Source organism: Cyphellophora europaea (genome assembly GCF_000365145.1).
Source record: "Cyphellophora europaea CBS 101466 unplaced genomic scaffold supercont1.7, whole genome shotgun sequence".
Classification (NCBI taxonomy): Eukaryota; Fungi; Ascomycota; class Eurotiomycetes; order Chaetothyriales; family Cyphellophoraceae; genus Cyphellophora; species Cyphellophora europaea.
The window spans coordinates 1629865-1645128 of record NW_008481813.1 but is presented as its reverse complement, the minus strand read 5'-3'; the positions used below and the strand labels follow the sequence as shown (position 1 = coordinate 1645128).

At 52.0% G+C, this 15264-nt stretch overlaps 5 protein-coding genes across 5 annotated transcripts; 2 read left to right on the top strand and 3 right to left on the bottom strand.

Annotated features, from left to right (window-relative positions):
* Positions 1–1944: 1944 nt before the first annotated feature.
* Positions 1945–3252, top strand: HMPREF1541_07726 (uncharacterized protein; the record flags this gene model as incomplete). The annotated part of the gene is made up of 1 exon (XM_008722049.1): positions 1945–3252. The coding sequence occupies one exon, from the start codon at positions 1945–1947 to the stop codon at positions 3250–3252; it is 1308 nt and encodes a 435-aa protein (XP_008720271.1).
* Positions 3253–3993: 741 nt separating this feature from the next.
* On the bottom strand, positions 3994–4638 carry HMPREF1541_07725 (uncharacterized protein; the record flags this gene model as incomplete). Its single annotated transcript, XM_008722048.1, has 1 exon — positions 3994–4638. The coding sequence occupies one exon, from the start codon at positions 4636–4638 to the stop codon at positions 3994–3996; it is 645 nt and encodes a 214-aa protein (XP_008720270.1).
* Positions 4639–6785: 2147 nt separating this feature from the next.
* On the bottom strand, positions 6786–8105 carry HMPREF1541_07724 (uncharacterized protein; the record flags this gene model as incomplete). The annotated part of the gene is made up of 1 exon (XM_008722047.1): positions 6786–8105. One exon carries the CDS (start codon positions 8103–8105, stop codon positions 6786–6788), a length of 1320 nt encoding a protein of 439 aa, XP_008720269.1.
* Positions 8106–8694: 589 nt separating this feature from the next.
* Positions 8695–9395, bottom strand: HMPREF1541_07723 (uncharacterized protein; the record flags this gene model as incomplete). The annotated part of the gene is made up of 2 exons (XM_008722046.1): positions 8695–9059; positions 9110–9395. The coding sequence occupies 2 exons, from the start codon at positions 9393–9395 to the stop codon at positions 8695–8697; spliced, it is 651 nt and encodes a 216-aa protein (XP_008720268.1).
* A 3955-nt stretch (positions 9396–13350) lies between these two features.
* On the top strand, positions 13351–15051 carry HMPREF1541_07722 (uncharacterized protein; the record flags this gene model as incomplete). Its single annotated transcript, XM_008722045.1, has 2 exons — positions 13351–13449; positions 13498–15051. The coding sequence occupies 2 exons, from the start codon at positions 13351–13353 to the stop codon at positions 15049–15051; spliced, it is 1653 nt and encodes a 550-aa protein (XP_008720267.1).
* Between the last annotated feature and the right edge of the window lie 213 nt (positions 15052–15264).

Sequence of the window (15264 nt, the reverse complement as noted above, 5' to 3'; positions counted from 1 at the left end):
GCGATCAAAACAGCTGGAAGCTGAGTGACGTCGGGCGAGTATCGGGCGAGGCTGTTGCCGCTTTTACAAGGCTTGAGCCGCCAAGTTTTCTGACCAAGCCTTATTCGTACTGGGCGTAAACTAATATCCACAGGCGTCATGCGAGGTGAGATCCAGGAAAGTTACCCGGGATTCAAGAGCTTCCACAATGTACTAACAAATATTCTCCCTTGCTACATTAGCTGCAACTAGAGCCTTTTTCAACCCTCTTAAGCTGAATATTATTAGGCTAGAGGATAGGCTTAGAATAAAGTCTAAAATAAAGGTAAGTGACCTATTACTTTATATCCTAGTATATCTTAGAACTTTACTATTCTAAAGAGTAGTATTCTAATAACTATTATTAATAGAGTTCAATGTAAAGAGTAGGAATTTTATCTTCTTATTGTCAAATAATAGTATTTATTCTATATATAAGCTTTTTTATCTTGTTATTAGAGTATATAGTAAAGATAAATAATCTATGGCTTTACAATATAGTATTCTAGAATTAGAAGATAAAGTAGATAAATAAGACTGTAGTAGATAGGCTTTAGATAATGAAACAATTAATATATAAGGATATCTATAGTAGCTTCAAGCTAATATAAAAGAAGGAGTCTAAGCTAAGAGAGTCTCTTACTAAAGTACTAAAGATAAGAATTAATTCTTTAATTATAGTAACTAATTAGATTAAAATACTAGATACTAGTATAATAAAAGATATAATACAGAATAATATTTAGAATATATTAAGAACTAGTGAAGATTAGGATATAACTTATAATAAGCAATAAAGACTATATATAATTTAAACTAAAAGGCTAATTTAGAGTAAGTATAGTTTTAGACTAATTTAGAATAAGTATAACTTAGGTTAAGTTTAAGTAGATAAACTAGGATAAAGATATTATATTAAAGAAATAAAGTTTATTATTAGAGGCTATATAAAGTTACCTAAAGTTATCTAGCTAATAAAGATAATACTATAGATCTATGTAAATCTAGGGTAACTTAAAATCCACTAGGATAAAAGATATAACCTAATATACCCAGGTTATTCTAGGGTGCTATTATTAAGGGATAACTATAGAAGAGGTGTAAGTAGTAATGTAACTATGATATTATATTAGTAAACATTTTAAGGGCACTAAGATCCCTGCATAGACCCCTACTTGAGCGGGATCTCAAGGACTGATTAAGGCAGTTATCGGGGCTGAGACTGCGTCCAACCAAAGGGGCCTAATGCACGCCAATGGTGGTCGTCGCCACGACTTATCGAATCTATCGAACCTATCGTTAGTTCACGGCCGGCCTGATGTCACCAGCAAGCGCGAGCGACGCCGTGGCTGCCTATCGATGATCCAAATGTGGTGGCACTCGCCAGACGTCGCATTTGCCCATGGCTCCCAAAATATTTCTTCGACTGCCCTCCCTGGATTCTGACACAGCCCAAAAATGCTGTCACCATCTCCTTGACCTCCCTACATTCCTCTTGCACGCCTCCGTTTCGCTGTATACTTATTGCTCGTTGCGCTCCTTCGTGCTCTTGAGGTCTGGCCCAGTTTGCTTGGTCTCGACACGTTTCTCGAGGCTGCGCAAAGCCGACCCCATTTCGTACCATACTCGGCCAAACTAGAACGCAGAACCTTGGATCAAGAACACACAGACACTAACCTCAGCCCTTGATCAACACAGGCAGATGTTCAGCTGCAAATCTCAACCAGGCCGTGCTTGAATTCTTCTGCGTACCAGTACTGGCCGTCTAGGCATCACCGCACCATGGCGTGCGCTTCGCCCTACCCGAGACATTTCATCATGATCAGAGAAAGGAGCACAGCGCTTTAGGACTCTCATTTCAGATTTAACGTTGCCCTCACTCACTGGTCGACGACAGCATTAACACTCTTCGCACTATATCCAACGATGTTGACCATACGACGGCCCTCGCTGCTCAGCCGAGCTGTCTCCACGCCGCCTCAGACACCGACCTCTCCTCACCACGAGCCCATGCTCACCAAGGGAGACGCAGATATCAACATCTTGACACCCCCTCTGTCGCCACGTCAATCGAGGTCTTCTTCAGACATTCCCAATCTTGTTGAGACTATGGCCTCACCAATGGATCAGCTGGTTCCGGATGGATTCCGATCCCCCCCGGATTCCGCGAAACACCAAGACGAGGTCAATCTCGACAAGTCTGCAATTGGCGTCCTCATCTGTCCATTCGACACCGAACTTGTCTCTGATGACCGAGGCCACAACCAAATGTTCGGCAGTGGAGCTTGGAGTAATGTATTCAAGGCAGCAGCAGTCGAATCAGCAGCTCGAGCCAATCCAATGGGAGTGCTTACACCACCAGCCTCACCCGTCTTCTCGATACCGGTCCTCGTTGCAGTAAAGAAGCCCGCCCGAGCCGACGCCAAGCCTATACTGCGCAATGAGGCCGCCATCCTTTCACATCTCAACCACCTGGAAAGCAGTAGAGGCCATGTTGTTCCATTCTACGGGATCATCGAGTCAGATTCGTCCCTCGTTCTAGGAGCAATACCTCTATCCCTCGAGGATCATATCCGCCGATCAGCCCTTGTTGCGACCCAGACGCTCACCACGACCAATATGTCTCGGCCGGTTATTGGATCAACAAACACTTGGCTGGACTTGACATGCCGCTTGACATCCGCCCTCAACTGGCTGCATGAGCGAGCCGATGTTGTACACGGAGATATCAAACCGAGTAACTTCCTTCTTGAGCCATGCGGCACCCTCGGTGACGATGAGTTTCCTTTCCGGCCATTATTCATCGACTTCTCGTCCTCTCACCGCGCCACTTCTTCAGATGACGAAATCCCGCCTGGTACTCTCTCTGCTGTCACCAGGGAGTACACTGCACCGGAACTCCTCAAGTCTTCCGTTCTTCGGGACCCGAAATTAACAGCTACAAAAGCGTCCGACGTGTTCTCGATGGCGATAACGCTCCTAGTAGCAGCCACAGGCAATACCATGGTCTACGATGGCCCAGTATTTCGACGACAAGCCATGGCTACACAAGGATGGCAAGTCATTGGCTTTGTGAGAAGTGGCGCAAGTGGCTCCCGCGTTCCCAGGCAGGGAGTCGTGGAGCGAGCCCTCGACAGAGCGGTACTGAAGCACGATATGGGGAGGATTACAGCGCCAGACTGGTTACGGCAGATTGAAGAGATGCAAAAGGGCGAACCGACGAAATCTTTTTGAGGAGAGGAAGTTCGGTTTCTCCACCCCAGCAGCGAAGCCCTGACGGGCTTTTAACGTTACGATGTGTATGATTACCAAAAAAAACCCATGCATCAAGCAATGGCGTTTGGATTCGGGTTCGGATTCGGAATTGGAAAATTGCCGCTTCACACCAGGAATAGAAGATGTGCATGCACTTCGAAGCCTCCAAGCATGATGATAGAAAGTGCCAATTTCGGCATCGATGTAGGACTGTACGGATAGGGTGGCTTAGCCAACCAAAAAGTATCCCAAACATGGAATTGATTACCCCGAGAGCACTTCCTACAGAGTCAATCACACGGTGCTGTTTGTTGCCCATATCTCCTTCCTCTACGTAATAGTCCCAAATCCTCGGGCACCGGTTCCATCCCTCATTGTCCATGTTCCCCTTTCGCAAACCTGCCAGGACAATGCTTGGCGTATGCGGGGTCTGGACGCCTTGTGGTCGCCTTGCAAATGCTGACTGGCCGGGGTTGCGAGATGTAGTTGAATGGAAAAGGCTCAGTCGCGAGGCGCAAGTTAAGACGGGGCAAGACACGTGGTGCTCAAGGTAAGTTGATCCGCTAAAGCTTTTGAGATTACCAAAGTGATATATGTACGTAAACCCGACATGAAACACATTCCTCCACTAAAAGTGAAAACAAGTCGGATGACAAAGCCTTCGCGGGTGGCTCTGACTTCACCTTTGCCCCGCTTGCTTGCAAGTGCTCACTCTGATACTCAAACATCGAAACCCAGACCAGCAGGGCTCTCTTCAATAACCTCAACCATGACTTTCAGGCACTTCCATAAGTCCTCGTCCCATGATCCTCGTAGTGCTACCAAAAGCTTCTGTCCGATGACACCGATCGATGGCCGGATAACGCGTAGTCGGCGTATCAAACCAGCCTCGTGTGCCTTCAACAGCCCCTCATTGAGTACCGCTGTGTCGCTGATTCCGAGCAGGGAACGTGCCTTATTTGGGATTTGTCTCATGGGGGAAGTAGCATCCCACGCATAGGCGAGGTACGCCTGCACTTCTGGTGAAGGCGCGACTTGTGCAAGGCTGGGAGGCAATGGCGAGGATATCTTGTAAGCTGCTGGCCAAATGTCCACGGCTGGTTGTGACTGCAAGACATCTTCAGTAGTGAGCTCCGCATCTCTTCCACAGGAGGGAGAGGTAATGATAGCATTTTCGGACCAGATGTCAATGATGAGCCACGCAGCGAGAGCGGAGAGGAGAAGTATCGGGGCGTGTGGAAAGATCTTGACAAGTGGATCGATGAGTGTTTTATCCGGAATGTGAGGCGCTCGAATAGCTCGTATCGAGGGTGAGTCGAGGCGAACGATACCGCCCGGAAATGCATTAATGGCATTTGTAGTCATGGTTATCATTTGATTCAGCCTTCGTATTCTTGTCTCCAAGCATGCGATGGAATCTGGCGTTGTTTGTCGGAACGGTGGAGTAGGACGTCGCTGCAGGGTGCTCTTAGGAGGCACAGGCCACGCTCCGGTGGCAATGGTCCAGTCAGAGGTGTTGACGTCCGACTTAATAGGCTGGTTCCGGCGTGGAGAAACATCGCAAGGATCAGATAGCTCTGCGAACCTTTCAGCAGTACTGCTGAAGATCGTACTTGATGATCGGCTGGAATGTGAAGTCCTGAGAGCCAGGGGCGCAGGTACAAGACTAGCGGTGGAGATCCTGTATTCTCCAGCGGTACGCTTGGGCGACGTGTTACGCGGTGCGCAAGGCGAGACATCTAGCGGTAGAAAGCGATCAGGGGAATCCGGAGTATCGTATGGGCTGAACTTTGACACCTCCAGCGGTGCGTGAACGGGTGTCTGAGGTCTTGTGATGTTCGGCGAGTGGGTATGGAATCTGCTGGTAGCCAGCGAAGATGAACGTGAGATATGCACAAGCTTTGGCTTCCTCGAGCCAGCAACCTCAGCCAGCATCTGGAAACAGTTAGTGGAGCACATGCAGTATTACTTGGGACAACCTACAATCTTGCTTCCACAAGGGCCTGCGCATCTTGCCTTGAACCTCGATTCCCTTTCCCTCCATGAGAGATCATTGGATAACCAGCCTGCTTCGTCAGGTGATTCATCGGAATAGAGTTCACTTGTTCTGTAGATCTGCTCAGGTGGCGTAGCTGGTGCTTCATCGTACCATGTGCTCCCAGCGTCATCGCCTTCAGCAACCGGCGAGTCTTCCCAAATGCCATCATCGAGGTCATCGAGGTCTTTTGTTCGATCTTGGGTTTCGCTAGGCTGATTTTCATCACAATAGGCGGACAAGATATGTAGATCTTCGTAGGACTTGTACTCGGTTATACCTGCTCGTCGTGGGTTTCGAAAAGTGAAGTAAGAATCGCTCTGGACGTTGTCTTTGACGATCGGACTCGGAAGCAGCGGAGTTCTGTCACCTCTTGATAACACCTCCTTCTGTTGGGTGGCCAAAGTCCTCAGATCATGATAAGTGGGGGACCGCCGACGTAGTCGAGGCGTCCAAGTTGGGCAGTCGCACGAGTCAGAGCTGACATCGCTGGCACTAGGAGATGCCGGGAGGTATAGAGGAAAAGGAGCCTTCATCTCGGACACGAAAGGACGTGATGGGCTTGATCGTCGAGTTGGCAAAGGAACGCTTTCATGGTCGGTCTTGGACCGTCGAAGTAGCCTCGAGAGCTGCAGCTTTGGACGATGACCGAGCATCGGCTTCTGAAAGTCATTTGGAGAGTCTGGCGGGGTTAGTTGACCATCCGCGGCACAGTAGACTGCTCGAAAATTCGAAGGCATCTCAAATGTGTTAGCAGAACGGAGGGAAGCCGGAAGGTTGGCCATTGTTTCGCGAGGTCACAGACGGTAGTCAACAAGTAAAGTAGCAGATGGGTGAAACATATAGCAAGGAGGTGGACGAGACCTCGAGATTGAAGCCCGGATGTGAATTGGCGATTGAGCTGGTCGTGGCTGCGGGTCATGCCTTCCCGAGACGCAAGCAGCCGTAAGGGACAGCGATGGACAGCAGGGTAGATTGAAGCCCTTGCAGGTTCGTGCTCCCGTTTGACAATTCATCGACCTGTGCGACCAGCCATCGACGGTAATGGGATAGCATCAAAACCGGCTGTAACAAGTTCGGAGGAGGGTGGGAGATGACGGGCCACCATGGTCATCCCTTGCCTCGAGCCAAGAATAAATCCTCCATTGAGGCTTTTGTGTTCGAAAACTGGACGTTTTACGTGTAAGGGTCTTGCGAATTGTGAGATTGAGCATCCTGGGAAGATGCAGGATCAGTTTTCAAATCAGCCAGATGGGGTGACAGAATGTAGGGAAGATCAGATTGAAAGTGCTGTCGTTGTGCCACCACGTTCCGCCAAGCCAACCCCTTTTTACGCCTGGGCATGGAGCGTTGACATTCCAACGTGATTGTCCAGACACTGTCATTAATGCACATCAGAGTACTGCCATATGGATCAACAGCAGCTTACGCAAGAAGCATTTGAAATATGACTAAACACCAAGCTACCCAATGTGTACTACATATGCTCAATAGGCTCCTCCGGCAACAGAGATTCGCGCTCCTCGTGAGCATTGCCATTCCTTTGTTCGCGGGGAATCAGAGCCTTGATCGGTGGGCGAACCAGTTCGTTGAACAAGAAGGTGCCATAGACAAGTAGAGCGAAGCCCACAACTTGGAGCCATTTGAAACTCTCCCATCCAAGTCCTAGCGATACTAGCCAGATGAAGAGTGTCCGGCAAGTATCAATGATTGATCGCGAAGTCGCCGAGATGCTCCTCGTGACCGACAGTCCGAAGAAATTGAATCCACCAATGGACACCATGATGAACAAGCTCGAAATGCCGATGGCTCTGTTGGTAAAAATCTCGCGATAGCCTTCTTCGGCATCAAAGTACCCATACTTGCCACTCTTGCTCACGCCCACAGTGAAATGCAGCAGAATCTGACCAATGATAGTGATTGTGAAACCAAAGATGCCTTCCCAAGCCACCACTTTTAGAGGCTCGAGTGCGTAGTTCTCGAGGATCCACTCCTCAAGGCAAAATTGACTGGCTGTAAATATCTGAGCTCCTGCGATTAAGAAAATGCCAATGATTGTTTGGATGACAACAGGGTCTGCAGCTTGCGCGACGGCGTCTCGTGCGAAGAGCACAACTGTCTTAAGCTCTGGCGCGTGCTCTTGGGCATCAGAGGAGCCTTTACCACTCCAGATGGCACCCGCTAGGCCAACAAGAGCAACGCCGACAACCACAATCACCAATGAGAACCAGTGGAAGAGGTGAAGCTTCTTTTTGAGGAAGATGACACTGAATAAGCCAACAAATAGTACCAAAGCACCTCTCGTCATCTGATAGATAGAGGCTGCAACGAAGAGCAGTCCGACGTTCATGAGTGTTGTGCCTGTGATATCGCAGCATGCAGGAATGGCGAGGAGAAGTGTCTTCCAGCCCTTGAGTGGACGACGGTCGTCCGCATTAGGTACAAGCGGTTTTAATGCAGGGCTGGCGGCATCTTGAGATGAGTATGGTCTTAGGGTATTGTCATCCTCTTCATTCTCAGTATTGACAGGTTGGTAGAGTAGTGGGGATGTTCTGGTTTTGTTCTGGATCAGACGAGCGATATAGAAGCCAAAAACAACCAGCCAGCAGCCTGTTTCACCGATGAACATCTGCACAGTCTGGATGACAGGCTGCTCGAACAGATGAGGCTTTCCCTTATCTCCCGCTTCGCAGTTCCGCACACATTGCTGATCTTGATACTTGGTGAGAATGGTATTGGCACAGCCCGTCAAGAGCATCATGCCCACCAAGAAAGGGATGACAGCCTTTACAGCCATGGCGAGGCTTGGTATCGCTGTAGAGATGGTCAACTCGATGGTGTTCGCAGGTCGGCACGTAGGAGGGAGGTTGAGCGTGGGGGCAATGGCTGAGCTGCTCAGGAAGTGCGGATAGATAGTCGATACGGATTATTTCTGCATCATCGCGAGAGTCTAGATGCCAGCGACTGAGAGGTTCTGAAGATCAAGGCAAATGAGGTAACGGGAATGATATGAGGCCGGGTTGCGAAGTGAGAGTGAAGCACGCGATAGCCGCCTAGATCACGGAGGGCGACATCAGCCGCACCCGCGCCAAGGTCGGCCATCTGCTGCCTGACCCAGATCTGTCGCAAATACCTTACCTACGGTACTAATCTTCTAATAGACCTTATAATGCTTCCACTGCCTATTTGAAGACCTTGCCCATGGAAGATGACAACGCTAATGGATTGATCGCTTCTCGCCGATGCATACTAGACAATGCGCTGACCCGATAATGCCAGCGGACGCAATGGCAATTACTCCATTCCGCCGGATCACTTTGCCATGGTAGACGAATATTGCTGAACAACGCCACAACCACCGGTTCAGGATCGATCTCATACTGACATCATAAGAAAGCCGCGGCAGCCAACAGAGCAGCGCCAGCCAGCGCAGCCGGGGGATCATCCCGCTTTACACCTGCATTTGAGTTATCAGATGCAGCACTCGCCTGGCCACCAACTTGGCTTGACACGCTGCTGATGACTGACGAGAGTGAGGCACTGTCCGTCGTGGTAGCAGTCGCCAGTTCAGAGGAGATGCTGTTCAGAGCCGAAGTAAGCTGTCCTTGGTTGCTGGTTGCGGTCGGGGACGTGGTGCTAGCTGTACCGCTGCTGATGGTCGTTGCAGCCGTCATTTGGGGAACTATATATTGACTCGACGGGTTATATGTGATGGACGAGAATCCACAGCCTCTTCGGAGTTCGCCAGCATCTATGTCTTGAATTCAGCAAGTGAGTATTGCGTATGATCGTGCAACCCACCATTGTCTTCATCATCGTCACTGTCACTATCATCATCATCATCGCTGTCATAGAACTCGATGCAGGCGGCGCATAGAGGGACCACTTCCCTGGCATTTTCAGCCTGACACATACAGTCCCGTTCGTCGCGGTCGCGACGGAAGGCCCGGTCACATTCCTCTGACACAACCGCGATATTGGAGCAAACAATTTGGCATTGGCTGGGGATGTCATCCCGATCAACGTCCTGGGCAAGGATGGGAGCAATAGCGCTGAGGCCGACGAGGGCGGCAGCTGTTGTCTTCATATCGGCTAATGCTCTGTGGCATACAACGGAATTCGAAGATTGAGATCAGAGGTCAAGTGTTCGTCATGGCAAGTGTCGTGAACCTTGAGAGGAGATGGTAGACGTTTATAACACCAACGTTGGGTATATTCCGTACCCCAAGAAGTGCCGCGACGGAAGGCTAGTTAGCCTCGATGGATATCATCCTCTCCAGATTCCTGGCTAGAACCAAGTTTCTTACTCACAGACTGTAACGACAAGCACTACATCCTGGTGCTGCCACGCTGGCACGGGGAGCAACAAGAGCTGGAGCGGCGTAAGTGCTGAGGTGCTGTGCGAATCAGCCTGGAGAGGATGACGAAGCACAAGATCTTGGAAGCTACGGTCAAGCCTGATCGTGTAACGGCCAAGCCAGACATAGCCACAGTAGTTCCCCCCCAGTGAGGAACCAAGCACCTCCTCAACACTACTTCCGACGCAGATGTAACTACTTGGTGTTGTGGGCTGGAATGGCAGTAGTCCCGACCGGTCGACGTATATCGGGGATCGTCGTACCATCTTGGAGATCCGAAGGTATAGAGTCAGGGGCCGCGTAACTTGTTTGCGCATGCTCAAGTGTCCAGCTTGCAGAATTAGAACCACATGTCATTCGACAATAAATAAATGCAGCGCCGAGCAACTCGAGGTCGCGCAGAGCCACAGCCTGGCCGTAGGCAACAGGACTGAAATAGCAAACTCCTGTGCACTCAGTGATGATCTTCGTGGGAGGCGCTGCACACCGTGACGCGGCAGAAGTGGTCTTACGGTATACTGCTTCGACAAGGGAATTATAGGTATGTACGGCGGTCTCCAGTGGCAGCGTATGGGTGTGAAGTCGCTCCTTCACAGTCTGATTCGGACACGAAAGCAGCATCCCTGAGTTTCTCGACTTGTCATGCGACATTCGTCCCTTTTCGATTCCAGCAATGGCCCACGTACAGCTGAAAATACTGTCGGCGATTTCAACATCGACGAAGTTGCGGTAAACAGCACCCAGCGCCCGGCTCCCAGCTTTTACTTATGCTCCTGCTCGGGCCTTTGCCGAGATTCGGAGTAGACAAAAGCCTTGGCTTCGAGTATCTTGTCCTGTGAGGAATACCTGTTCACAGCGATTCGTGCAAACGAGATTAATCTTATTGGTCTCGGTCTCCAGATGGAGGGTACTTCCCAAACGATCAGGCCAGCGTCCGAGGCAACGGGGAGTCGTGTTTACGCAGCACGAATGCGGCAAGATGCCCTAGCCCGTGGGCCCCACCACGCCGCTTCTGACGTCAAATTGATTGGGATTGGGGGGGCCCCCGGAAGGTGCTTCCTCAGGCGCACCTGGTAGGCGGAAGCCGCATCCAGCGGCCACCACAGCTGAAGCTGACACGGGAGCATTGGCGCATGTGCTTGCTGTCTGGACTCTGGCCCCTCGTCGAAACACCACACTACTGCTGCACTCTCGCTGCGACCAGGCGCAACCGGCGCCTTTCTCGCTTCGCTGCCGCTCTTCGCTGTTCGCTGCCATTTGGTGTCGCACAACATTGCTGTTCATGCTTATGGCTCACGATCGCTCTCCCGAACCCACTGTACCGTTTCTTCTACGGCGACTACACATATTGCCATTGCGCGCCGCAGGCGCCCACGAAACCCAGACACTTCGCATACCAGCCTTCCACCCTATATAGACAGCGATTCCTGAGCGAACTACTCGGCGGCGACGATAGCGCCGTTCTATACTACGACTTGCGCTCGCCATAGCGCACAACTAGCTGTGACCCGCGGATCTTCCAACGCTGCCGCCATGGTGAGGATCTCCGTTGCTTCGTCAACACCACATCATCTCGACTAACCCTCAATCTAGCCGGCCATAACTCCCACGATCAACGAACCCTCGCTCCCTCAACTCCTCCCGCGACAAGCTACCACCACTATTGCGGCCGGCGGCACTGTTGCGCAAGGCTGCCCAGGCCAGTATTCCGGCGGCGTGCTCGCGGGCGCAATCGTAGGAACTTTCTTAGGCACTCTCCTCCTAATGTTCCTGTGGAACAGCTTAACGGATTCGCGGTGGCGCGGCGCACGAGATGTGGTGGTGGAACGCAAGACTGTGAGACGGGGCGGGGGCAGGGGACATCGAAGTAGGAGTGGCAGCGGGAGTTATAGCCACAGCAGTGTCAGGAGACCGAGTCGAGTTTACAGTGTCAGGGATTAAATGTGATCGGAAGGGACGGGAAAGTCCCTAAAAGAGGCATTGCCAGCCGGGTCCGCAAATGATGCTATTGAAGGAATGACTGTATAATCAACATCCACAGGGAAAGAGCGAGCGAGCGAGCGACCCTTGCCAGACTTGCCAGACTTGACATTTTCAACGGCATGCATGCACGCCGATAGTGCGATTTATATACTTTGACGAGCAGATGAACAAAGAGATTCCACAATGAATGCCTGGCCAGACACACATCATTGTGGTACTGCTGACTTGAGATATATATCAGGCATTGAAGCCCTGGCAGGATTAGTCGGCCAGTTGTGTTCCACTGCATTTCCCCTCAAAAACTGATGTTTTCTCGTTCACTTTGTTTCCAGTGCGCGTCAACGGTAGATACGGGGCACACAGCTCTTCGATGAGATGTTGGTGTGGTTCTGCGCAGCGTTCGACCCCCGTTGATAGTAAAAAGTCTTTCATATTGCTCCTGCTGCCGTATCTTTGAACTCGGACTCCATTTTGAGCTCGGTCTTCGTGACCACGACCACCACTTATTCCTACCTCACCTTCTATATGCGTTGCTCACGGCAACTTCCTTTCGACATCGCGTACCTTTATGCTTCGAATATCACTTGCAATTTTCAGGTTCCAGTTTTGGGCAGTAGTCGGCGTGGCAAGCCTTGCCCCAGCTTTGCAGGTCCGACAATGACATGTAACTTTAGCCGTCACATTTCGAGTGATCGGTCGGGGGGTCGGAACCAGGTATAGATACCTTCCTTTTTGCAAAGCACTTCACCTATGACGCCTGATGGTACAGGGTCGAGGACATTCCTGCAAGTTCTGGCAGAGGAACCGGATTCAGTGCTTCTGCGCCGGGCAAAGATTCAGCTGCCTGAGCAACACAACTCCAGCTGCCGATCTTGATACGATGACCGAGCAATTTGTCCATCAATGCTTGTTCGCACGACTCGGGGTCTTAGAAAGCTTCAAACGCTTGCGTGCCTGCGAGCCCATTCTGCAAAGAGGCTGCTCCACCGCCGTGGTGTGGATGTACTAGAAACTGTCGTGATTAGGGTAGAAACGCTGTGCTGTCAATGAGGATTTTCCACATCCTGTTCTGGAGCGCCTGAACGAGAATGGCCTTGACGGCCTGTCAGACTTATGCCAACTTTTGAATGCATGGAATGTGTCGCCATATCTACCTGTGCAAGGGCCTGTCATGCATCAATGGGACCGCTTCGTGGCCGTAGACAGCTCGAGAACTGCTGCTGTGCGATAACGAAAGACTCGCTGCAGCCTTCCTGTACATTACTGATCAGTCAGTGGCCTTTGTCCAGCCGTTCACCTTGGAGCCAAGCTGAGTAACGTCGAAGCTGCCACTGGCCCCTGAAATCCATACCACGCGAGGCTCAGTTGGCCCCCTTGCCAGCCTCACCCTATTCGAGACTAGCTCCAATCTATTCCCAGTGAGACAAGACAGACGGCCACGAACTCCCCTCACTGTTAGGCGAGCATCTCCTTCATCAACGTCTTCGAACCCTCATTGCCATCTTCCATCTGGTTCCGCCACTTCTTCTGTTGCTTCTGCTGTTCATTAGCTATCCTGCTGTCGTATCGTGGCCTGCTCGGAGCAGACGCGTCGCCGTCGCGGTCCGCCTTGGCATCAGTGGACCCCTTTTCTACGTCTCTGAAATCCCTCCAAACCACAACTTTGATTGTTTTAGAGGTGTCCAGTCACACATACGAGAGATGAACTGGGCGACGAGATGTCTGTTGGCATCGACGACACTTTTGTCGGCGGTGGCTTCCGCTTATAGGCCAGTCCAATTCGTGAAGCACACAGGCGAGGTACGTTTGTGAGTACCCATAAGTAGGATCTCAGCTTACAGTCCTCAGGCTGGACGAGCCGACCAAGCCTTCTCTTTAACTCAGCATTACAACGAAAGCACGGGAGAAAATGACCTGTGGGTTCGTATGGAGGCCTTCCGCTACAGCGGCGATGCGAAAGGCTGGGCTGCTCTCGGTCTTGGCCCTTGGATGACAGGTGCCCTCATGTTCATCCTGTACGGCGACCCAACTGCCCCTGGCGCACCGCTCACCGTCAGCGTCCGCACCGCCGACGGCCATCATCCACCCTTACCGCTCACAGACGTCAAACCCCCCTTCATGCCCGATGTCGATGTCACCTACGCCCAATTTGATGAGTACTCTGGGGGTTTCAACCACGCCGATATGGGCAAGCCATCCCACGTTGCTGTAGCGGACTTTGTCGTCCGTGGCTACGATGGCTGGCACGCCGTCGACGTCTCCAATACCAGCACCCGTCAACCATTCATTTGGAGCAGCAATTTCAAGCAGGACTTCGAGGGTGATTACTCTGTCGATCGCCATATTGATATGCACATGTTCGGCCTGGGATTCGGTTTCCTCTTTGTTGACCTCCAGAACGCCGCTGTTCCTGAACCCATGTACGGCGAGATTCGCGACACCGAGTCACACTACGGCATCAGCGAGATTGGCGACCCAGACTCACCCACCGACGAGGAACTCGCGTCTGGCAAAGCCTATATCGACAGAATGACACAATCCAGCAGCGGCGGCTCAGCGCCCCCTCGGCCTGAGGCCACCTCTTCAGCCGAAGCGCCGCCCCTGGAGCCCGAGCACAAGGACGAGCCCGCCGGCTCCGGCGCTGGCACGCTCAACCCGAACCCAGAAGTCGAGCAGCCCGTGCACTCGCCAAAGCAATGGAACCTGCGCTCCTTCATGTGGCACCTCCACGGCGCGCTCATGGTCTTCGCCTTCCTCATCATGTACCCGTTGGGTACCTACCTCCTGCGCTCCGGCCGCCCCACGGCCTTCAACTTCCACTGGACGATCCAAGCCCTGGGCTCCGCCGCCGTAGGCATCAGCGCCATCATCGGCTACTTCAACAGCCACAGCATCAGCATCACGCACCAGTACGCCGGCCTCGTCATCGTGCTGGCCCTCGCCTCCCAGATCCTGCTGGGCTGGCGGCACCACGTCTTCTTCGTGCAGACCAAAGGCAAGAACTGGCTGAGCCCCGCGCACATCTGGCTCGGGCGCGTCGTGCTTCCTTTGGGGTTCGTCAACATCATCACCGGCCTCAAGCTGCGCCAGTACGGCTGGTTCACGATCCTGCTCGTCGTCGTCGTCATGCTCGTCGAGCTCGTCGGCCTCTTCTGGTACGTGCGTGGCGCGCGCGCCAGGAATGCGCGCATCGACGCCGGCGCCGGTAACAAGGGCATGCCCATCGGCCAGACCGGCGCGGAGGCAGAGGAGGAGTATTTCCAGCTCGCGGGTGATGATGACGAGTTCAGCGACAGTGATGGCGAGGAGGCCAGTGCTGGCGGCCGTGCCAATGGCGCGCAAAGCAGGGCCGAGGAAAAGCGTGAGCAGTCCAAGAGGCTGGCCCAGTTGGATAAGGTGTAGGTATGGCTTGACGTCGTATTGTCGAAATACGTGACCAAAAATGGGGGGGAAGCATAGCATGGGAACATAAAGGGAGGCCCAAGGGACGTGGTCAGCTCGGACGGCCGCGAGAAGGGACGGTCCCCCAAGGGGAGTGAGGAGTTGTGATTCTGCATTGCTGTTGGGAGAGGCAAGGAAATCCGCAATATTTCTTCGGCATTTCTACTCCTGTCG